Source organism: Copidosoma floridanum, unplaced genomic scaffold (assembly GCF_036245765.1).
Source record: "Copidosoma floridanum isolate Cflo_tuat_1 unplaced genomic scaffold, Cflo_Japanese_pri ptg000004l, whole genome shotgun sequence".
NCBI classification, from domain to species: domain Eukaryota; kingdom Metazoa; phylum Arthropoda; class Insecta; order Hymenoptera; family Encyrtidae; genus Copidosoma; species Copidosoma floridanum.
This window is the reverse complement of record NW_028321881.1, coordinates 40365825-40390983: the sequence shown is the minus strand read 5'-3', so window position 1 is coordinate 40390983 and position 25159 is coordinate 40365825. Positions and strand designations below refer to the sequence as shown.

Genomic DNA, 25159 nt, shown 5'->3' with positions numbered 1-25159 from the left:
CTCCACAGCCAATGAAAAGCTGTGTTGCAGTATGCTTACTCTTCTTGTGGGATTTATAGTGAGGAGCCACCTGAAGATATATACCATCTCTGCTTGCTAATTAGTTGTCATCGAGTAGTACATTTTTATGCCTCGAACATAGCACTGTAAAACTCGTACAATTCTGTTCTACCACTTTCTCATTTTCCTATTTTTCCTCGCTGATGTTGAGTTTACAGTATTTCTCTTTATTTTTATACAGCTTCCATTAAAATTTATTTACATACTTTTACATATTTATCTGTGTTATTTAATAAATATATATATATATATTTATATCTGACACCTTATCTTATTTACAATTAATTTGAGCCTATATCCTCGTATATATTTTTGTACGTTCTACGATCGCCAACACACTATTGTTACTTAGTTTGTCATTGATCCTGCAGCCCATTAATTTTATAAATAAATAAATAAAGACAAATTTCTTTGACAGTATTACAGCCAAGATTTCATGAATAAATACGTCAGACAATCAGTCTCGACAGTATGGTTATATTTGTATAAATATTTCTACAACTAAAACGTAGAGCTCACTTTTTTGATGTAGCCAGCTCTATCATTTGAAATACTTGTAGTATATCTTGTACTACTTGCAACAAACATAAAACTTCAATAAGAAGTTATATAATCCCTAAAATAAAATTGTGATAAAATTTTGGAAAAACAAGTGATTGTTGATGAAAAAGAAATAAAAATAATAGAACGTTTAAGAGTCACTTACTGCGTTCGTCTACGTTAATTTATTCATGTTTTTTTCTTAGAAAATGTGAAGAAGTAATGTGTGTTTAAGACTATTTTTTGTAATCAATACGAGCAAAACAGTATTGAGAAAAAAAAATTAACTAAATTCATTATTCAAATGACGGCAACGAATGGTAGAATTTAAAAAACTTTTTAAAATGATCTATAAGCTTTTAGTATCTATAATTTACGTACAATCAATATGCAATTAATTGTAGAAACAATATAGAATTATTTCTGGGGAAAAACTTGATCTAGCTTATATACTAACGGTGCAAGTCCCAGCCAATGCAAGTCTCTTATTTTGCTTTGTTGATTTCTAAGTTACAATTGTAGTGGGAATCGTTAATTTTGCAATAAAAACATGCTTAAAAGACCTGTGATGAATGGAATAATAATAAAAGCATACATTCAATGGTTAAATCGGTTTTCATATTTCGACTTGTTGATATCTCATTACTGTTTTTTATTACTACATCAAATCCTATCTTAAAAGTTTCATGGCCTTAAAATGATGCCTCCATGGCATTAGCTCCTTACTACTGGCTTACATTTGATTGGTCGTTGTCTGAAAAGCGTAAATTAAGAATGTGTTTTGCCATCTTAAAATTTCGTATTCGATGGCCTCAAAATAAAAGCTACATTGTTTTGACATTTTAGTTCTTAAAAAGATGGATGTCTCACGACTAAAGCCTTTTATTCATGACGTAAATGATTGAGACAAATCATGTATAGTTTTAAAAGCAAAACACTTAAAAAATACGTTTTGAAGACAATAAATTTAAAATGAAGTTAAATGAGTAGGTTACATACTTACATAGAGATAAAAAAATAATTTATTTGGTTAATTTTACGGAAAAACATAAAACAATTTTAGGATTCTTTAAAAGTTCGAGAGTTGGCGCACGAAGCGTGCAGGGAGAAGAGTTTCCTAGTGACGTAAGAATCTAATATTGTAATTGAAAAGTGAGGCAAAACGGACTGTGTCCAAATAAAAGCAGTCTTCATTTGCCATCAGGTGCCATAAAGCTGTTGTCTATTTCAGTCTGACTATAACAGAGACATTATCAAATGGGGGGAGTATAATGTAAATGCTGCTTAATCACATCCGCTCACACAGAATAAAAGTTTAAAAAAAAGTACGACTAGTAATAGCTACAAAACGGTTTTTAATGTGTTTCACTTCCCCTCAATACCTTACTACCTCTTGGAAAATTAACACAATCGATCGTTAGAATTGAAATGTGTATAATTAATTAGATATCAACTGCTGTACAGTGAAGAGATATATAAGCCGATGGAAGACTCTGTTTCGATTCAAAAACTTGAATTGAAAAATAACGACGACTTTATATTTGAGAAGAGGTTTTTTTTTTTAAACAGATTGAAAACTTTTTAACATCGACAAAACAGACTCGCAGAGCCAAGTGAAGTCCAAATTTTTTTTATAACTACCGCAGTAGTCATTCACAACGCAAAACAAAAATAACAAAATCAAGGAGGACAATTAATAAGAGCATGACGGTTTCTCAGTAAGATTGATGAGAGGAAACAGGTAGCCCTTATTTGACCAGTCGTGACACAGCCTCCACGGCTACTCTCTTCGTGTAAAAGTAGCCTTCGAGTTTAAAACTTCAATTAAAACAAGTAAGTGAATGCATTACAAATATTGCGTGTTTGTTATAGCGATTTCAGTGTCCCTACTATAAGTTTGTATGTTTGTAGTTTTAATTTCAGTTGAGTTATTTGACCAATAAAATGACAACTGAAGATGAAAATCAATCCAAGTCCAGATCTGAAACCAACGCTATTCAAGTACCTACAGATGAAAACAGTGGTGAGCAAGGGGATACTTTGAAAATCAAAGTATATAAAAAACGATGGCTGATATTACTACTGTTCACTTTGTTCGCGATGGGAAATATCTCCCAATACTACCAATACACTATTATTTCCAAGGTCATGACAGAGTGAGTACAATTTTTTTTTGAACCGATTACATTTTTAGAAATACAGCTCGAAAGAACATTTTTTTTTTATTCATTACATAATTAGATACTTCAACGTATCGAGTCTAGCTGTGACGAGCACAACAGTGGTATTCAACTTATCCGTACCAATAATGTTATACCCCTCCACATTAATGATCAAATACTGGGGCCTACGATATACCATGATAATAATCTCAATGTCCACCTGTCTGGGCACGTGGATAAAATACTTAGGAGCTGCACCCAACTACTTTGTTCTGACATTACTTGGACAGACACTCGTAGGCATCTGTCAAATATTTGTCATTTCGCTACCCGCAGCACTAGTGGCCAAATGGTTTGGGTCCACTGAAATTGCTATGGCAACGGCTTTAAGCTACATGGGCCTAAAAGTTGGTGTAGCAGTTATGAGTTTTCTAGTGTCATGGCTTTTTGTGACACCTGGCAGTATAGAATATACCACAAAGATCTTGAGGAGTCTGCTACTTCTCCAAGCGATATTTTGTAGCTGTGTCGTGGTCCTTATTATTATGTGTAATCTAAAATAACACTTTCTACGTTAAAAAAAAAATTAAGGCTTGAGTACAGTAAGTAATCTAATTATGTTTTCAGTTTTTAAGAGAGAGCCTAAATTGCCACCAAGCAAAGCAAGAGCCCTGCAAAAAGCTAATCCAGTGAAGAGCATAGGATTTTGGAACTCACTTCTTCGACTTTTCAGGAATAAAAATTACCGTTTGTTGTGGATAGCACAAAGTTTAATATTCGGACAGATTTCTACTACGACTGCTTTAATCAGTGACCTCTATATACACCATTTTGAGGTCTGCATCATTACTTAAGTATAAAATCATTTCTATCTTCAAGAAGTTGCTTCTTAATGTAAAGAAAAATCGTGTAATATAATATACGCTGACCACTCAGCATTATAGGTACCATATTCCTGATAATTTCTTAAATAAATTTCATAAAACCGAACTAAAAACGTTTTTCCAGTAACTATTACGTACAAACTTTACAGTAAATAGTTTAAATAAATTATGTATACTTCCGTACTAACAACGGTAGTTTTTAACAGTTTATTCTTTTTTTTTTTTTTTTTTGCAGTAAGCGGTACCTTCGTATTATGAAAAGTTTGACAAAATGCGATTTTTACTATTTCCAGCGCTAAAAAATGACGTAAATTGATTCGGTTTTTATCGAAAAAAGAATTTTACATGTTTAGGGCTTCTTTCATAAGGCCTAATAAGAATTTTGGACTAATTCGAATTCTCACAGATTGTTTGATAAATTTTTAGCGAGCTTATGCTTACTGGATGATCTCACAGGAGTTATATCCATATATTCTACCTATATCTAAATTATTACGGCTCTATATCCTTTCTGATACTTTTAATTGAGCAAACTACTTCTTAAAAATACAACTGCATATGTCATAAGCTTGCATTTTTAGGATGGACAAATAGGAGTAGGTGTACTATCTTTCATTGGACTTATGAGTGGATTTGTAGGAGGATTACTTTTCAGCAAAATTTTGGACACAACTAAAAAATTCAAGTTAGTCTTTTTTGATTCTAATAATCACCTTTGATCATATGGGATTCACGTGACTTCTGTTTTTAGAGAAATTGCCATTTTTCTGTATTTGGGAGACATTTTAAGTCTGATTGCTTTTACAGTTGGTATTGGTATTGAAGTGAAATGGATCATTTTTTTATCAACTGCTTTTTATGGGTATAAATATTTTTATATTGAACTCAATATTCATTGATTAGCAACTAAGAATAGAAAACTTTTTCAAAATTTCAAATTTCCAGATTTTTTGGCTTAAGTTATTTACCAATCAGCTGTGAATTATCGGCCGAAATAACATACCCAGAGTCAGAAAGCTTTTGCGTTGCAGTTTTAAAATTAGGAGATAACCTGTTTGCAGCTATAATGACAGTAATTTCCAGTCTACTGTTTTCCAACTACGGTGATGTCACAATGAATACGTTTTTAATAATATTGTTATCAATAGGATTTATTTTAACGTTATTAACAGAAGATGTGCAAAAAAGACATTCAGCAGGTACGAATTCTTCGTCCCACAATAATGGAAGGGATTACTAGTACTTAATTTTTGAAATTATACATATAACTCAATAGAGACTTGTGATGAGTAAAAAATAAGATTATATTACGTACCACTTGTACTTGTACACTACAATAAAACTCGAGAATATTAGTTTACTGGCTTATTACAAAACTATTTTTTGACGGTTTATTAAATGATAAATAATATTTACACTGCATATGAACTATACATTAAGTTGGATACTTTTAAGACAGACCTCATACATATATATAGTTTACCTGCCCTGAATGGAATGTACACCTGGCAGATCATCAGTTTTACGATATTCTGTTAAGTTCAGCTATATTCTGACACAACTTTAAATATAATTTATGAAAAATAAAGATTCTTCATACAACTGATTGTTTCATTTGTTGTCTCTTTTTTAATTTTATAGTAATTTTGAAAGTCTTGTCAATGCACATACCTTTTTTTCAGTGAAATTATAAATAAATTATAATGGCAACAAAAGAGTGATTTTTTCGACAACTTTTAATTAGAACTGTAGATAACTACCACATTTAAATAGATTCAAATAAAAAGTTACTACACATAAGTTCTGTTATTTTGACTCTCAAAAATGATCAAAGAGAACTATCGAATCAATCAAAACTATTCTGCAATACGAAACGGACCACAACGAGTTAATAACACAAAGGTGCATCAATCGGTGTTTGCAATTATAGTATAGGCTCTTGGATGGATATTCGAATAACTACAGCAGAAGAGCGATAATCGTTCACCATAATTTGAAGATAAGTTAAAATTTTATCAACGATCCCTTAACAACCAATTAAATAAAGTAAACACAAGATTTACCTAAATGGGCGACGTTCGGATGGCCACAGGTTTTCCAGCCTCATCAGGCTAACTTTAGGCACTGAACAACCCAGAATAACCATCTGTTGTAAGAATATTTAAAAAATTTTATTTTATCCTATTTGGAAAATTATAAATTAGACTTATTAACAGAAACAGCACAGTATTAAATACCAAGAAATTGACGCTTACACATTTTAAACTATAGAAACAGACACTCATGTCAATTGTACACATGCGAACGGTGTGATGGTCGAACGTTACTTAAGGTTGTATCGGCATGACGGCTGGGTAATGAGAAATGAATGAAATTTTTCCTACATTATCTAAGTACGTTTCTACAACACCCATATGAATTTGAACACGATCTGATCGACAGAAGCAAAGATATTGAAGAGTAAAGTTGAATCAAAATACATGGGCTCTAATGGAGAGTCTGTGAATCAATTATTTAAAATTTACAGTAAGCACACTTCTACTAATGAGAGTAAGTTAAAAAATAAATATGTTTGACATGAATTAATGAAAAATATATACTCGAAGTTTAGGCATGATCTGATCACCCGTTTATGAAATATTTTAATCGAAAATAAACGAATTATGTGATGCAGTAGTCTCGCACAAAAAATGTGATACTCGCGCACGAATTTGAACGTTTGAATTCGAACGTATGTTAGGCTGCGTATACATGGAGTCTTGAACTTCCAGGACCAGCCATAAGCCCGTGTGAGTGCGAGTGAAAAGCAAGAACATATTACTCTCTTTCTCGCACTCACACGGGCATATGGGCTGGTCCTGAAAGTTCAAGACTCCATGTATACCATAGACGCAGCCTGAGAATTAGTACGTACGAAGATTGCGCTTAAAGTAATCCAGATTAATTAAAAATTATAAACTTTATCTTTTTACAAATAAAATATGCGACATTTTTACAAGAAGACTTCAAAACAAATTATTAATACGTAGAATTTAACAACACCAGTATTGGGTTATGTAGCAGTTTCAGACGCGGTCGCATAATAACAAAAGTACGACGTTGCCGTCGTCTGCATCCGTCAACTTTACTCGTATCTCGTATCCCTATAACGTGAATTTCGATCGCTACAGTTGGCACTACTTCAATGCTCCAATAACATATGAAGTAGTGTCACCACAGTTACAAAAAAAACTCATGCAGGTACAACCTTAATGGCGAAGTATACATATGTGCCGTATATATTAGGTACCGGGTGGTGATACGATACAGCACTCTTATGTTAGAATGGTTGCGTTTGATTTAGTCAAGCGCTTGTACCGAACCACAGTATGTTCGCACTCCGCTTTGTTCCTTTAACCGTTTCTACAATTACGCTATGATGTTCTGTTTGTTTACATCTAATCAATTTCCAAAATAATGGGTTTTCAATAGTTCAAGTGATAAAAATAATTATAGTATTATTTTAAGAGTAAATTAACATGTTAAACATGGATATAAACAAAGTCAAATGCATAACAGCCATAATTATATCATTTATGATTATATATGTTCAACTAACAACAAGTAACATTTTTATACTAATTTGGGATTTAGTTGCACTCTTGATATGCATGGAAAAACTGCAGTGAGTTTAATTTTAATATCAGCTATTTAAGTTTTTAACTTAACTAATCATTGTTAGGTTGAATTTCTAACATGCATAAAGCTATTTGTGATGTGTGCCATAAAGTCATAAAACTGCCAAAAGTGCAGCTGAACGTGACATTTTGGCAACCGGTTTTAATAACATAGCTGGTATGACAAAAGTTTTAGGAGCCATTGATGGATGCCACAAAAGGATGGAAGGTCCACACCGAAGCAAATATGTTTACTTTAATAGAAAAAAATTTTATTCTATCTTTTTACAAGGTATTTGTGATGCTGAATGGTTTTTTCTTTGATGTTGATGTATGCTGGCCAGTTTATAATTCAAAAGCATTAAAAACATCTGATATTTACCAGACAGCTAATGATTTGTGTACAGATCATCATTTTATTGGAGATTCTGGTTTTCCCTGAATGACTTGGCTTATGAGACCATTCAAGGAACAGGTACGAATGAGTAGGAAAATGAAACTCTTGAATAAAGTATTGTCAAAAACTAGAAAAGTGGTTGAGAGATGTTTTGGACTATTGAAAAACAAATTCAGGGGATTACAGTTTCTACATATTCTGAGTATCAAGGACTATGTAAAAGCTACATTACCTTGTTGCATTTTACACGATGTGTGATTAGCTCCTGAAAAGCATTTTCAAAAATTATGTGAATCAAATGATGAACCAGAAGAAAGAAATAGTTTTGGAAATTCCATTTCAAATAAAAGTGCTGAAAAGAAAAGACGGTTAATTATGGAAGAGATTTGGAGATCACGTAATAATTAAGTTGTAAAAACTACGTCAACCTTACATATAAGAATTTTGTATTTCTAAGATATAATAGAAGAAAACTTCGTATTGTATTCCATTTTTTTTTTTTTTATTGAACTTCAAACGATATTAGACACCCTTACAATTTGAACATAATTTTTGTACCATACAAACTTAGATTAGTCATGACAACGCCATTGACTGTTATGATGTCATAACAAAACTATACCAAATTGGTTTTTCGTACAGTGCTCTTTATGCTAATACTTAAACTACTTTTTAATGTGCAAAGTAGCAAATAGCATTTATATTATTTTTTATTATGATTTATAGAATTAAGCGCAATCTACAATCAAAAGCTGATATTTGTAACAGTCTGTATGAATTACATCTAAGATGTTTACATTTTCACAATCAACTAACAGAAAATGCAATAAAAATGAACACAAGCATTAATAAATACGCACACATAATATCTGTTTAGTAAAAATTTTTTTTTTGTGTGCTTTTTAAATTGTAGAATATAACATCTTTTGTCTATTTAAATACACTATCTAAATAACTCTTTTTTTAATCACAGAATACTATCGTATGAAATAATTTTTTGAAAAAGTATTTGATAAGATAACGGTATATTACGTACCTAGGCCAGAAAGTGGGGCTATTACTGACCGTGCTATATTATCGCGGTCAATAATAGACCCACTTTTTGACCATGGTACGTATACTTTTTTTCCTAATACCTCCGCCGAAAGTTCGACACAAACATTTATATAATTTGCACTCCTCGTTGTACTCATATTAATGATTCTTGTAACCTCTACCTCTACACTGTATGTAGTGGCCACGCCCCGGTGACAGTCAATCATTTCCTTTAGAAGTCAATTTACGCTGACGTTTTTTTTATTCATAGAAACAAAAAAATTTTCTATAGCAGAAGCTATTGATGATCTTGCGCTACCAAAGCAATAGTGTCTAATCAGAGCATTCAATGTATCGCATATTTTATTAAAGCATAATGGTCATGCGACGTTATTTACTTATTCAACATACAAATGTGAAAAAATAACGTTTAATAATTGAAATAATTACTACAATGACACTGTGATATAACGTGTATTAATTAGATGCGTTTTATATGAAAAAAATTTAAATAGATTGTTAATAAATGTTTGTTTTGCTTGTGCCACTTAAATACATCCAATGATTTCCTGTATTGTATAAATCGTAAAGGTTATACACGGCCGTTAGCCATATATGTGTGGCGTCTCACATCTCTCGCGCTTCAGGCTCTACTCGCCAGGTGGCCAAGCCCCTAATAATCAACTCCCGTCAAGCGGCGAAATTCCCGCACGATTACTATATAAGCGCGATCGAGTTAATCTGAGCCCACACCTTTTCTGTGTCTAAGGCAGGGAGCACGCCATCAGCCTTACTGATGAGTCCTGGCGTGCTCTCGGGACGAAACATCTTTTTCTCTCTCAAGTAGTTGACACACATTCTACATATGTATATTCTATAATGTCTGCTGCTGCGTGCTGCTGCTGCTCCTCCTTACATAATATATAACTATATATACCTGCGCACTTGGTTCTGCGCACATAAGGCAGGACTAATATGAGGCTTTTTCTAGCTCGAAATAAGGTCAGATGCAATGAACTTTTGGCGCAGGAGTAAGGAAAAAAAAATTACTCTTTTGTCGTAAAAATTTCTTTTAGTATCTCTCCAATCCCCGTTATCATATACTTTTAGTATTATCACTCATCGCAGATAGGATTTTGCTATCCCTTTGTTCAAGATAATTCATCCAATGTTCTTGAGATTTTGATGGCTCTCCAAAGCTTAGATTTTCTTTTAATCCTCTTTGTTGCCCATTAGAATCGTCATGATTATTTGGACAAAGACGCTTAGGAGCTTTAAGCACATCATTTTCATCAAATTTCTCAGCCTCGTTGGAAGCCCTTTTCTTATTTAAAGTTTGAGAGTTTTGAGATCCACTGGAATTGGTCGAGAAACAAACATATTCTGGAGTAATATTTGGCCCTTGATTAAACATAGCATCAAACTCGGAATAATGCTCAAAAGTTTTCTGCTTTTCTGGAAATTTTTACTCCAATCTTTAGTTTCCTTTCATTTATCTTTTAAAGCATAGAATTTTCTTTTAACTTGGGTTTTAGTAAAGTTGATTCTAAAATACAAGAATACATGTACATACTTATGTTATCATTAAAAATAATCAAAACTGTAAAAAGAAAATTTATTATAGTTGATATAAGTATAAGTACCCGTGAGATTTCAAAAATTCAGAAATTTGTTCCCACTTCACCGTAACAGTGGTATTTTTGGTCATGTTTTTATAAGTTTCTATTAAAATATTTTCTTGGCTGCTCATCCAATCTATAAAAATAAAGTGATGCAAGAATTTAACATACAAAAAAAAACTTTAAATTGACGTCGTTAATATATCAAACATAGGAGATTATTTTATCGGGAACACGTACGAACCTCTTTCAAAAACTTTTTTTGTTGAATCTGAGCCAAGCTGTTTTTTTTATTTTCTTTGTAAGCAAGTCTTGCTCAGAGCTATTACAGTTTTCTTGAGACTTATTTCGCTATTCAGACACACGATGCAACTTATAATTTTTCTTATTTACTTTCGACTCTTTGAAGCCATTCAAGCTTTTTGAACTGTTCACATCGACATCAAAGTGGCATCCTTCTTTTTGCTTTGAACTAGTAGTAAGCTGCGAAGCAAACTATGTGTTGATTTTCTGATTAAGAGTATCATGTGCAGATCTATCACGGTTTTCTTTAGAATTATTGTCAGACACATTTTTAGACGAAGAATCTTCCAAGTCATCCAAACTCGATGAGCTCTCAGCATTGATATCAGAGTTGTGCTCACTGTTCAGATCACTGATACCATGCTCTGAAGATTTAGCTAAAATATTTTATGCGATGTCAGCTGTATGAAAAAAGTTAAAATATACTAAAACCTTTATCTTCCATTTGCCACAAATCAGGTCATAAATGTAAGTTACACCTCGCTCTTAAATAGATAAGTCATAATTTGTGTAAATATATCACTGACAACAAAAACAGAACCATAACTTGTATAATACTTAACATCTTGAGGGTAAAATTTGTTGTCCTCAGGGTCAAGCCACGAATTGTCATACTCCAGTAAACAAATATGATGTTTAGCCTGTTTAAAAGGCATAACTTCTTCACACCAGCCACAAGTTATAATCTACAAAATCGGGAAGCTTTATGCTTTTATTTTTTATTAAACCATGAAATACTTAGTTTTTAAAGTATTCATACCTCATTAGGATCCATTATTCCTAGTTACAATTCCTGTAATTTATTGTAAGAAAAACTACTCAGTCAATCAATCTGCTGAAAGTAACTTATAAGAAGGGTTACTTTTTCATCAGCTTTTAAGTAACATCTAGAATAACAGGGTAATTGATGCAAAATACGGAATTGGTATTGAGAACGTGTGCAACAGCTAACCGACTATGGTACGGTATGAGCGCTCGGCTAAATCGAACGCAACCATTATGATTTTGAAATTTCAATACAACGGCGAATGAATTTTGTTAGATGACTCAGCGTTTCTCTTTCTATTGGTATAGTTAGTTATATTGATATAAAAGTTTGAGATAGTAACGTATACATATTAGTCTCATACATAAGTGCCGAAGGGTGACTCACTACTAGCTATAATGTTACCAAATTCGCCACAAAGGTGAATAAACTTTGCTGAGACTCAGAGTATTCTTAGTTAAATGAATGTATATCATTTCAGCTGTAATTCTTTTTTGTTAATTCGGTGCTTTATTGCAGATTTCAACAAATTTCTAATCAAAATATGTTCAAAATATTACACATAAGTGTACAAAAAAAAGGATACAGTGGTTTCTGAACACATTTTGAAGGTATTTTGAATATATTTTGATTGGAAATTTGTTGAAATCTGCGATGAAGCGCCGAATTAAAGAAAAAGAATTATAGCTGAAATGAAATATATCAATTTAACTGAAAATACTTTGAATAGAAATGAAGATGTCGATATCCTCAGCAAAGTGTATTCACCTTTGTGGCGAATTTTATGATATTATAGCTAGTAGTGAGTCGACCTTCGGTACTTACATACGAGACTTATATGTATACATTACTATCTCAAAATTTTATATCAACGTAACCAAGTATACTTCCAATAAAAAGAGAAACGCTGATTTACCTAACATAGTTTATTCGCCGTTGTGGTAAGTTTTGAAAATAATATGGTAACATAAGGGTGCTGTATCACCGCCTGATACCCGTATATATATATACATAGAACTCATAGAATTTTTTCTTTCTTCTTAACAATAAAAATTAAAAAAGATAAAGTACCTAAAAATTATGGTATTTTAGTAGTTACGAAACTATAAGTTATTAAGTACAAAAAAAAGAGCCCCGATACGTGAAACTAGTTTTCAACATTTCAAGATACAGCGTTTTGAAAAAAATATTAAACATTTAACCCTGTAAACTTTATACCAAAACCAAGTTTTTCAAAAAGTTAAAAAAAAAATGTTAATTTATACTCAAGCAATAGCAAAAATCCAAAATTACTGTTTTTCACATATATCCTTATGATGTTACTTACACAAGGAGTACATCTATAGCCATAAAAAATAGAGAATCTTCAAGCTATAGCTTGTCAAGTTTTTAGTTGAAAAAAAAGGAAAAACACGTGTCGATTATTTTTTTAAATTATACAAGACGGATTCAATTGAATTATTTATGCAAAATACTTAACATCCTTCGACCATGGTACCGTTCGTATGTATGTAATCGACATGACCTGTTTCCACTCTAAAATGTGTTAGCGTCAATTTCTTCGTAATTAATATTGTGCTGTTTCTGTAAATGAGTCTGATTTATAATTTTTTAAATATTTTGAAATAATTCTTTTAATATTTTTATAATGTACGGTTCTTGTGTGATCTTCAATGAATAAAGTTAGCCTAATATGGCTGGCAAACCTTTGGCCAGCACTACGTCGCTTCTTAAAGTAGATCTTGTTTTTTACTCTATTTACCTGGTTGTCAAGAGATCGTTGACAAAATTTTCACTCATTTTATTACCTCTTTAAACTTCTGCAGCGAGCTAATTATCAGGTTCATTTGAAAATGTTATATATATATATATATTTTTTTTTAATACTGCTAATTCAAATTTTGTTTGTGTGCTCACTTTGGCGAATCGAATAATTTATTGTTAATTGGAAGTCCGCATAAACGGTAGTCATTGGATCGTCTGGACCCGCTTTTTTCCTCATCTAAAAATAGAAGCAGCGGGCCAAGAGAAGTGGCTATCTTTTGGGTAAAAGGTCTAAGGGGTGCCAGGCGAATATTTATTTTTTTTTTCGTACGGATTAATGTTTTAATGTTTAATATTTGTAATAAAGGACTCATGTTCCAAAAGAAATGCTTGACTCTTTTAAGAAGTTATGAAATAAAATTTGAAAATTCATTGAAAATAATAAACTTGTTTCACTTATCATTCTATTTAAAAATTTGCGTGTACGTAAATACCGACCATCTTAATTTATACTTATACAATTAAAATAAAATAAAAAACAAAGTGGTAAAAAGTGGACAAATGGATAATGCATGTTATTTCAAGCCATTTCCTTATATTATTTTTATATACGTATGTGTTGTTATCAAGCGTCAAAAAGTATTTAATCGAAAATTACAGTATTTATGTGAATATTAATAAGTGACTGGAAAAAAATCCGCTTAGCTGATCGTCCAAAGATCTCATGACTCTACATGACATCTTGTATCCGTTTTATACCACTGGTCGCTAGAATAATTTCTTTATTACCGTTTGCGAACTCAAAGAATATATAGGGAGCTTGAGTATTCAGTCCCCTCAAGTCAGTAGAAAATATTTAAGAAACAATTAGGTGAATAAGCGGCTTACTGCTGCCAGTGTTTCGGTACATTTTTTAAACTTTTTTTCTATCGTAAGCACACAATCGATGCATTTGAGTGCTTCAACTATTATGTAAACAGTAACTTTTTTTTCCTGCAATATTTGCATATCCGAACGGTAATTTTAGTTTAATTCGGGCTTAATGTAAAAAATTTGAGATTTTCCATTAGGCGTTAAAATTTATTAGTAAGTACGGTTTCATTGATATCTCAACCGTAATTAAATAGCAATAGTATTAAATGAGGTAATCTTGTAGAGTTATCACACAGATTGTTGTCTCACCAGTATTACCATTTTTAGAACAATGATGTCCAAATCATGGAATCCTCCCTATTTTTAGTGATACCAGCAGTTTTTTAAAAATTTGTCGAGTTTTTCAGTTGTTTTTATGAAAGCAGTTGATTTGGTTTCATTTTTTTCCGTGAAAAATAAAAATTTTCTTTGCATATTGATACAGATACTGGCACTGCATTAAACGAGTACATCAATTTTTTGATGCCTAGAGTTGCATTTGTCTCTTAGTTACATAACTTATAGTTTGAAAACTTTTGAGATAGAAATGCTGGCTGATTTAAAAACTGTTGATGTGTGATGTAAATTGTCCATGATACACGCGTTACGTTACAGACACGTGCTCGATTATCATATAGTCTTTTTCTTTTTCCACATGCAAGACCACTTGGCTGATAAACCAGCATCCTAAAACCGAAAGTTAAATTAGCCAAGCGTTAAATATTTTATGAGCCGATGAGGCTCGGGAATGTAATGTGACTCGAGCGATAACGATGCTCTCCTAAAGCCAACAAACGTACTTATAGAGTTTTATGTATGGTATTTTTTTGTTATAATTGCAAGCTATAAATAAAATGGCTTATAATAAGTCAACATGAAATGACACCAAACAGGCATTTTAAGAAATATGAAATAACCTTTGGAGAAAACAACCTACGGGAACTCCTCATAGAGTTGGTTTTCTTTGGTAACAGAACTAATTAGCAAATGAATTTCCAAATTTATGTACCGAAACTCCGCAGACGTTTAGGTCATTCTAAGTTGCAAACAAGTACTTTTAGCCATCATTGTCAAATTTGTAAAGAGAGACGGAAAAGATAAAGCTAGCTGTTTGGTCGTCTCTTTCTGGTGCAAGTGAGTTGGATACAGAAGTAGAGAGTAACTAACACCTCACATGAGTGGCCAAGATAACGCCCCACGAACGTAATTCAGCGGTAGAAGCCCCATGACTCGAGCATTGCTTATCGGTCGGGACGCAGTGCTTCAAACATCAACTGACAATACGTTGAGATGCATCAACCCCAACCGAACGGCATAACGTATAACACACGCATGATACCTCTAACAACACCAATGGTTGATAAGACGTTCGAAATTACTGACAAAGACTTGTGAATTCAACAGTTGATAATAATCAATCAAATAGTAAAAAATAATTAATTGAAAATTAAACGACATATCAGTAAGTATTGTATTATTTTACGTAGTTTTCTACCAAGTTATATATATATATATTGTTTGTCGAGGAAAATTTTCTGGAAAAATAAGATGGAGCCTAATTTTGCAAAAGTTACGTTTGTTACTTTAATATAGTATTGTTCCAGTGATTTTTATACTAAGTCAGTAACAATCAGCATTTGTAAAGTCAATCCATGGTAACTGCGGTGTTGCATGGTGATCGCATTGGAAATTTGACACTGGCAAGAACAGTAATTAAAATAAATTTGTTCAAAAAATTATGAAAAATCCTTTGATGGACTACCGATTTTGTGTTCATAAATTGCACATTCTAATTACATCGTTCTTTTTTAAAAAAGAATTTCAGTGGCATATTCATAAAAAAACTACATGATTGCAAAAAATATGTATACCAAAGACATGATGGTGCAAGCTAGTCCAATAAATGACACATTAGGATGCTGAACGTGTCACATCATTCACCGTAAAAAAATAGCTACTTTACATAAAAAAATTTTGTTTAAAAATAATGTAATAAAGAAAATTATTACTGTAGGTATTAAAATTTGTTGAAGGAATAAGGTGCTGAAAGAACTTCAAAAAATAAATTAATGGAAGAAATAGCATGATAGATCCAAAATCTTAAGACTGCAATATTTTTTAGACACTGTATTTATTTAACATGGTTTTAAACTATTTGTAAAAATTAACTATTTTCACAGCAAAACATTGTAAACAATGCAAAGCAGCCTACAAGCAACTTCATTTAGCGGAAATATTTTAAGACACTACAGCCACCTTTTATAAGCTAACAAATTTTTTTTACACCCAGTACTCACAAGTATTAATATTATTTAATGTATTTCACTGATCACAAACAAATTTAAAAAAAAGATAATTTTCTAAAACGTTATTATCTCATAAAGCTTACATCTTGACAGAAATAAAAAGTCAGGTAAGTTAGATAGCTTGAATAAAGAGCTTTCTTACTAGGCACGACCACTGTCTGGGAATGCCTTTTAATTTAGTCAGAGCAAAAAGTGTAACCACTTTTGAATCGTCTATTTTCAATGTAAAACAAATTTCAAACTTAGTATGAGAGTGATCTGAGTCGGTCACATGGTATATGTATGGAAATATGTATAGGTACGGTATCAGGTATATTGACCAACTGAAGTAATTATGATCTAAATATGCTGAACTTTTGTTCTTAGATTCGAGAGTCGGTTGTCTAAGCTGAAGGATCATATTTGGACAAGTTTTGTCAAAAAATTCAACAGCATTTTTAGTTTAGCTCGGTGCTCTTACACAAAATAACTAGTTTTCCAGCGATAACTTTTTTTACATACATTTTACACGCTCGCGTTCCAAAACAGAGTTGTAAATCTCGTTAAAAAAAACTTTTTTGTACGATACCTTTTGCTCTAAATAACAATGTAAGTATATGCTTTATAAAGTAAAATGTTTAAAAACAGTCAAAAAAAAATTTTTTTACCTGTTACAAAAGTAAATTTGAATTCTACAACAAATTGTTGAGTACAAAAGTTGTACAGCTCATTAAAATGTCACTTTCTTGTAGAGTAATTTTTTCTCTAAAATGCCTAATTGACGATATAATCGATGAAAATCGTTTCAAAATTACTAAAAAATTGTTTGACACTATTTAATTATTCTACATCACATTTTTAAAAAGAACACATGCAAGACAAACTGTTTTGTATAAATATAGCTTCTTATTAAAATTAAATAGAATAATTTTCATTTTTGACAGGTAATATATGCAAACTTAACATGTCATCAAATACTTTAAAAAGATTCCTCAATGTTTTTTTATGCTAACATCATAACAGAAACAAAACTTGACCCTTTCTAAATTTTTATTTCGCAACTTTTCGCTGACTCTTTATTAAACATGTTACAATTAATTGCCACAGTAAAATGGCCTTAGAAATTCTTAAAACCAGTAAAAATTTAAGATATCAAACTACCTGACCTTTTATTTTTGTTTAATATAAATTCTATAAAGATAGCTTTTACTGTCGTACTATTCCACTACAAACTACTTCTTACGCTGCAAAGCACAATTAGCCACCAGTTCCACCAGAAAAAACAAGCTTGCCGCAGAAAGGCCAAACACTAAAATAATAATGAGCTCAAATGCAAAAACATTATCGCTCGAATCACTTAATTTCGTATCGCCAACGGAGAAATCACGTTTTTGTAACGATTTCCAGAATAACGGTACACCAGATTCGTGAATTCTCAAAAACAGTTCATCAATTCTATCCGCAAATGGAGATCCAGTTTCGTAAAAGCAAGCAATTTTGTCTGGATACAATAACGGCTTGGCCAACTTAACAATCCTCTTGCTTTTTTCAGATTTCCTTCCACTCAAATTGTGAGCATTGACGATAAAGCTTCCATGAGTTTTAGTTGTCATGCAAATCGATCGCTTACGACTAATAGCGTTATCCAAACACTGATCAAAGGTCTTATAGATCTTCGGCTTTGCTTTTAACTTATTCATAATCTCGTCCGTTCTATTATACACGTGTTCGTAAAACTGTTTGCTCACGTAAACAGGTATCTTAGATTCGATAATGTCGTCGAAGGTATCGAACGGAAGCTCTTTTTCCTCAAATTTTATTTTTGTCAGATCCGCGAACATGTCACCGGAATATTTCATGGATATTAATACCAAGGTAAGGTAAATGATCCTTTGTGATGTCAGCCCAGGCTGACTTGGTGATCCCGAACTCAGTAGTACCCGATAGATTTCCACAGCTTGCCACTGTTTCAGTGGAAATCTCATGATCCTTGCTGTGACAACGAAACCAATAATAACAACAGCGAAACAACTTAGGTACAGTAATGCAGACAACGAAGCGTCGAGTTGGGAGACTTTGATGACTGGAACTATCATGGCGAATTTCTCGCTTGAGAGAATCCGGCTTACTACGACCTCGCTACCGTTGAGTATGTTTATCAGCATCGGCACAATCGACATTCGTAGCTCGCTATTTTCAAACATGGCAAGTATGCCTTCCATACCGATGTGACTGCTGTAATTGGTCGTGTCTAATGAGAAATTTAGCTTTTTGGAAATTGTTTTTATAAAATTGTAATGTGTACCGTCAATTTTTGCAACTTTCTTGTGACCGTTTTCGTGGATTATCAAGTACGGGGGTCTATGGTACACCGGCACTTTGAAGTTGTAACCGTGCATGTCAAGCAATTTATCTGGAAAAATTTGGCTGTCGACATTCAATAGGTTTTCCATGTAAGTTCCATTAAAAGGATTGTAATTTAGAATCGTCATTAAATGATTCGAACTTGCTTTGACAATGGAAACGTTTAGAAATTTCAGTTGCCACGCATAGTTCAATAGCTCTATAAATTCTTCGGTAGAAATATCTTTACCATCCAAAAAAACAACACACTTGGGTCACGGGGCTGTGTGAGAAGTCTTTGCTATGGTTTTAAAAATTGTCTTCCACTGTACTTTTCTCGTTTTATTTCTGCTGCCACTACTTAGTATTACGTATAAGTTTGACAACTTTGATTTACGAAACAATAGAATTTCTGAATGAGTGTCATCTATTTTTGATATATCGATAAAAATCGATGGCACATGACTAACAATGTTTTTAACGATAAAATGATTGTGCAAATCTGATTTATCAGTTATAACTGTCACTTGGTGGGTACACAAATCGGATGACATTAATTGATCCGGAAAGTTTCTAGTATTATATGCAAATGATTTGTAGCACACTGTTATTATAATCAGCCAATGCTCTTTCCACATGGTTTTTTTAGTAAAATATTTTATCTGATTTGTATTTAGATTATCCGTTTAGCACAAGGTTTTTGTAACAATAAGAAATGATTCAATCACCATTATCATGGTAAATGTTTAACTTTGTTTTATTTGTTTATTTTATTCGGAATTTATCTTATGATTACAATTTGACTATCACTTCAAACATGAATTTCTGTATAAAAAATGATCAAGATAATACGCAGTTGATACCATAAATGAACTTTAACTGCTCGATAAGGTAGCGTGAGCTATAACGATACCATTAGTTATGAGCTGACGTGCGTAGTTACATTGCTTATAAGCAATATCTCAGGTCACTCAGTAAATGGCTTTTGGCAGTAAGAAAAAAAGTTGTTGGGAAACATAAAAAAGCTACTTAGGAAAATTAACTTTTTTCATTAGTGACAGCTTTTGATTTGATGATCATTCTACATGTAAGTAGTAGATATATAAGCAGAAAGATGGGTACTCTGCGAAATTAAGATGTTCAATGAGTCATGAAAATCAGTTCTAAGAATACGATCGCTTAATTCATAATTGTTGTACGCCAAGTCATGACTGGACTCATTTTTGAGATTGTTTGTCTGGATCAAAAACTCATTGAGTATTAAAACACTATTGGTGGAGATTAAAATTAAACTTCGTAATGTATACGAAATGTAGTATTTTATAGAACTTAATGAAAATGAATTTCAAAAGTTTATGCTGCTAATAATATCATAAATGATACATAGCAATTAATTAACTTCTAGCGTCAGAATGGGTGATACTCTTAAAAAGTATCAAGTATTGAGTATCCGGCACTTAAAAGCTATCAATACTTCTTAAAAAGTATCCTGGTGTCAAGCATCGATTACTTTCAAAACGGTTTTTGTATGTATTACTATTTTTGTTAAAAAACTACTTTGTAAATAAAACTATTACTGCTAGTTATGTGATTATGATATGGCACTGTCGACGTATGGGCAGTATTGATTTTCGAAAAATGGATAAAGCAGCTTCTTGTACAGACTTGTAAAAATCGCCACAAAACGTAATTTTACACAGAGCCTTTGCGCTTGTATTCCATAGCTGAGAGTACAAGTTTTCCAAAATCACCACCTTATGAAAGTTTAAACAAACTGTGTTTGTACTTGTGTTTGGCGTCGGTGGCATTGTTCGAACTATTTTTTAATTCCTATAGCCATTCAATCACTTAGGCAATCATTAGTTGTCTAACCTCACTAAGTATCATAAGTATTTCTCACAAATATTAAATAAAAGATATTATATCAGCTTATATTGATTTTAATCAGAATTTCCAGTTGAAATGGTTAAAATAACGGATAATGGTGAAGATTACAATCTTAATGGGGACATAGAAAAAAATATGAACCCGACAGTTACTTTAAATACTTAAATCTATACTTTTAATTAACATTTTATTGTTATATTCTGAAATCTTTAAATGATCAAGCGATTTAAATTTATATAAAAATTAATAATAAGGATCCTATGCTGTTAGAAGATCTAAATTTTGCACAATACAGATTTTTCAGATAAATCAAATAAATATTTTTATGTAAAACCTGGGAAAAATTTCGAACTTGTGTGTATTGTAAAATAAGAGAAAAGTGTTCGAATGAAAATAAAAAGCGTTGTGAAGTTATAGCTAGTTTTGTTGATTTTGGTTGCGAAAGAAGCTCATTTTGCGACGAACTACCATAGCTTAAAGTCATACTTTTTTTGTTAACATTAAAATTCAGCGTTTAATTGATAATTTCTTAAGATGTTTTATATCTCTGCGTAAAGCTGGTTTTGTTAGCTACAATATCTATAATATGATATTAGGAAACGCCTACAAGTGGCCCAAGTTGCTGAAAACGAGACAATAGAGCATGCATGAGCTTAGTCATGTTATGGCAACTAATCTAGCCACGATGTTGTAGGATTTTGAGTCCCTTTTCATCAATAAATAATTACAATCACAATCACAATCGTACGTTATGAGTTACTGGCACTAGCCACGAGTAGAAGTCCATCACATATGAGTGGGGGAAATCGTCCGCACGAGCTACGTTCAAGATTTTTCGTAATATGTGTGAGGAAAATTGATATATATTTTAAAATAAGTAATTTAAATAATGACTTTGAAGCGTATGCACTTTACATTATTTATCTATACGAGCTTGATATAATAAATATTTATACAATGGATTTTTTTAATATTAAAAGTTAGTTGAATCTAAAGTAAAAAAAAATAAATAATTCACAAGATAGGTCGTGTGGGGACCAGTGGGCAAAGTTTCCGGGGGCGAAGCCCCTCGACTACAAAACAAATAAAGTAATCGTTCTTCAAAAAAAAACATCATTTTCATTTTTTAAAACTGTCTCTACTAGATTTACACTCTCCAAGTCTTTAAGTTGTAGTCATTTTTGCTCCTGTATCAGCAAAAACAGTGGTTGAGGTTCTTCAAAAGCTGTTACCCCTATAGTTGTAGGGGTATGGTAACTGTAGCCAAGAAGCTATTTCTTGAGGCAGTTTTCCAATTTTATTGATATTCATTAACTAATTGATACAGCGTCTATTTCTGCATCCAAGAAAAAAATTTTTAGCCCTTTGATTCTTAAATCACTAAATTTTTTTATAATATTGAGTATTCTCGTTCAATGATAAGTTTTCTTGGCTCGTAATTCTTTATTTCACGAGGATACATTACAACGACAGAGTTATTTAATTTCACATCAACCTTGGTTAGGTTGAATAATTCACATTTTCTGCAGGCATCTGACATGTCAATTAATAATGTAATACTCAGTATCATTGACTTTTACATCAGTATCAGTTTTGCCTGTACGCTGTGCCCATCGAACACGCCCGTACAAGGCGATTTACAACATCGCGGCCCGCTCGTAAGAGAGCAACGACATCGCCATTTTGGCTTGGTCAACTCACAGCCGGGCCCTTTACAGGTTCTCCCCAGAAGTTCCTGAGGAGCACCGGACCACCACTAATAATGTAATATTAAAAAAAAATTTTTTTTCATAAATACAATCTCTTTGTATTTAAGTAAAAATGTATAAAAATTTACCCTATGGGTTAGATACACATTATCTGGAGCTTTTTTTAAAAAATTTGTTCATTGGCTCGGTAGTTAAAATCTCTGATTTTTTTGCAAGGTAATCTTTGTGTTTAGCAGTAAAGTAAGCTCTTAGGTTAGTGTACTTCTGCAGATAAATACCTTCGTGAACTCTGAGCATTGTTTTTGGAGAGGAATATTCTGACCACAAAGTTTAAGATTCTTACTTTGTCGACAAATCGTTGAAATAAGCCAGCAAAACAGGTTTGTCCAACGATTTTGTATGATTTTTTTTTTTTAATGCCAAGCTAAAATATTTTGAACCTCATTTTCGGACCGAACCTTTGATTTCTTTAGAGTGAAATCTTGTATAGCTCTATTAGCTGATATCAAGATGTCATTTGGTATTTCCTTGAAATTACTATCACCAGTGTATACCCATTTCTTAATAAACACTTTAGTTTCATTATTACTACAGGAAGCACTACGTGATTATTAATGGTGCAGGTACTGAACTGATTTCTTGTGCACGATCAAAGTACGTATGGGCATGATGAACGATCAAAATACTTCGCATTTTGCAATGAAAGAATTTTTCGAAGGGTGAGTCGTTTGAAAATAAAGCCAAAAAATAAATATCGTGTAAGGTTATAAAGTAAATGAAATACATACTCATAGAAAAAGAGGGAGGGAGATAGAGAGGTTATTGTACTCATGCGGTATTGGATGTTAGATTTGGCGCTTCTTTCGTGCCGGTAAGACAGTTTGCTGATCATTTGAAAAGTCATTTTAAATAACGTATGATATTTTGTCAGCTTTTTAAAAAATTTTGTACAAATACTTTCCACACACTGGAAAATGTTTTCCACACGCCGGAAAATAAAACATCTTTGCCGCACATTGGGAAATGTGTCTGTAACGAGGTTCGTAAAGGAGACTTTTCGAACGAGTATCGGAAAACTGCTTTTTTGCCCGAGGAAGTACCAGCCTCCCAAAACCACCCGAGGGCGGAAATTATTTTTTCACAATAGTGTGCAGAAAACACCTATTTTCCTCACACTTATTGCGAAAAAACTTGTACGCAACTCGTGCGGGACGATTTCCCGCACTCGTGTGATAGACTCGCACTCGTGGCCGGTGACGGTAACTCGTGCCGTGCGATCACACTCGTGCTACGCACTCATGTGCTCAACTGGCCCTCATTTCCGTCAACTTCAGCCACTCGTGCGAGTCAATCACGACTCGTGTGGGAAATCGTCTTTTCCGCACTTGTTCGTAAATAACTATTCTACACACTTTTTCATGATCAGTGTGGGAAATTTGATTTGCCGCATTAAAAAAATTTACTCAATGTCTTGTTAACGTTATCAGTCAAGTAAGCCAAAATTATTGACCTAATTGAATCAGAGAAAAGTGTACATATACAATTAACATTTATAAAGAAATCAAGCCTGGCCAGGTCCAAACTCGAAGTAATATTTTCGGTGGCCACTACATGCCCAAAAGTGAATTCATGATTTGACACTACAGAAAATTTTTTTTTTGAAATTTATTATATTCAAATAAACCAGTGGACAGTGCGTGCTTGGGTACCCAAGTATGAAGTTATACTTCTACAAAATTATATGAAAAACAATATAATTTTGAGTATAAAAATACTTTCTATGAAACAATATTGTATACGAAGGTGGTGCAATTATGGTGGGAATGATTATACCTATGTTGATTGGGTACAATTTTAATTAATATTTAATAAGTTAACGATTATAAACAATACATTACGGCACAATACAATAAAAATAATATACATATAGGCTGACCAGTACAAGACTGTGCACTTTCATTGAATCTTCTGGTGATTCCAGAACAACTTCCTACTACTGATTACATCTATAATGTCACGCTCACATCTATCACATACGATCTCACACTCATTCCTCGTCCATATTTAATACTCAAAATATAATTGGACATAGAAAATTAAAAAAAAACCATCCTGTAGTATAGTTGTCTTCAATAGGGTAGTATTACATGCCAGTGTATTTCCTTTCAGGACGTTCATCACACATAGGTTTTTTTGGCAGATATTATTTAAACGGCAAACGTATATTTAAAAAGCATAAATAATACCCACAAATATTGCAGCTTGTTTGACTGTGCCATTATTTTACATAAGTTACATTTAAAAAAATCGATATTTAATGTGTAACCTTATGAAAAAATCACGTTAAATGGCATTTATATGATTTGTAAGAATCTCCAAATTTTTCGGGTACAAAAGATTACTTTTAGATAAACCTATAATTTTCAAATAGACCCACAAGTTGGTTTTAAATAAATTTAGAAAGAGGGGTTGAAGTGTGCGTAAAAGCATGTACATAAGTACATTTACATGAGAAAAACAGTTGCTAGCTTTACTGTACACTTTAGCGTTCCTCTCACTTCTCTGAACTTTTTTCCCGGAAACTATGTGAAGAACGTCCTTAAGTCAAAAAATAACTTTCATCACGAATGGAAAAATTGTAAAAGAATAAAACACAATAAAAATTAATTATTGCATTGGTCCAGTACAAAAAAATGTTTGTATTTAATTTTTGAAAATGCAACGAAAAGCAACGAACTGTACAATAAAATGAAGTAATCGAGTTCCTTTTATTGGGCATGCTCATAGAAAAGTTGGTATAGGACCTCGCTCAGTATGCAGGAGGTCGAGAGTTGAAA

General features: G+C 32.4%; 2 protein-coding genes across 2 annotated transcripts; one reads left to right on the top strand and one right to left on the bottom strand.

Moving 5' to 3' along the window:
• The first annotated feature begins 2544 nt into the window (after positions 1 to 2544).
• On the top strand, positions 2545 to 4886 carry LOC149375863 (putative MFS-type transporter C09D4.1). The gene is made up of 4 exons (XM_089597154.1): positions 2545 to 2756; positions 2842 to 3311; positions 3390 to 3509; positions 4708 to 4886. Exons 1-4 carry the CDS (start codon positions 2545 to 2547, stop codon positions 4884 to 4886), a joined length of 981 nt encoding a protein of 326 aa, XP_089453280.1.
• Positions 4887 to 17615: 12729 nt separating this feature from the next.
• LOC149375862 (uncharacterized) lies at positions 17616 to 18875 on the bottom strand. Its single transcript, XM_089597146.1, has one exon. The coding sequence runs from the start codon at positions 18873 to 18875 to the stop codon at positions 17616 to 17618; it is 1260 nt and encodes a 419-aa protein (XP_089453272.1).
• Between the last annotated feature and the right edge of the window lie 6284 nt (positions 18876 to 25159).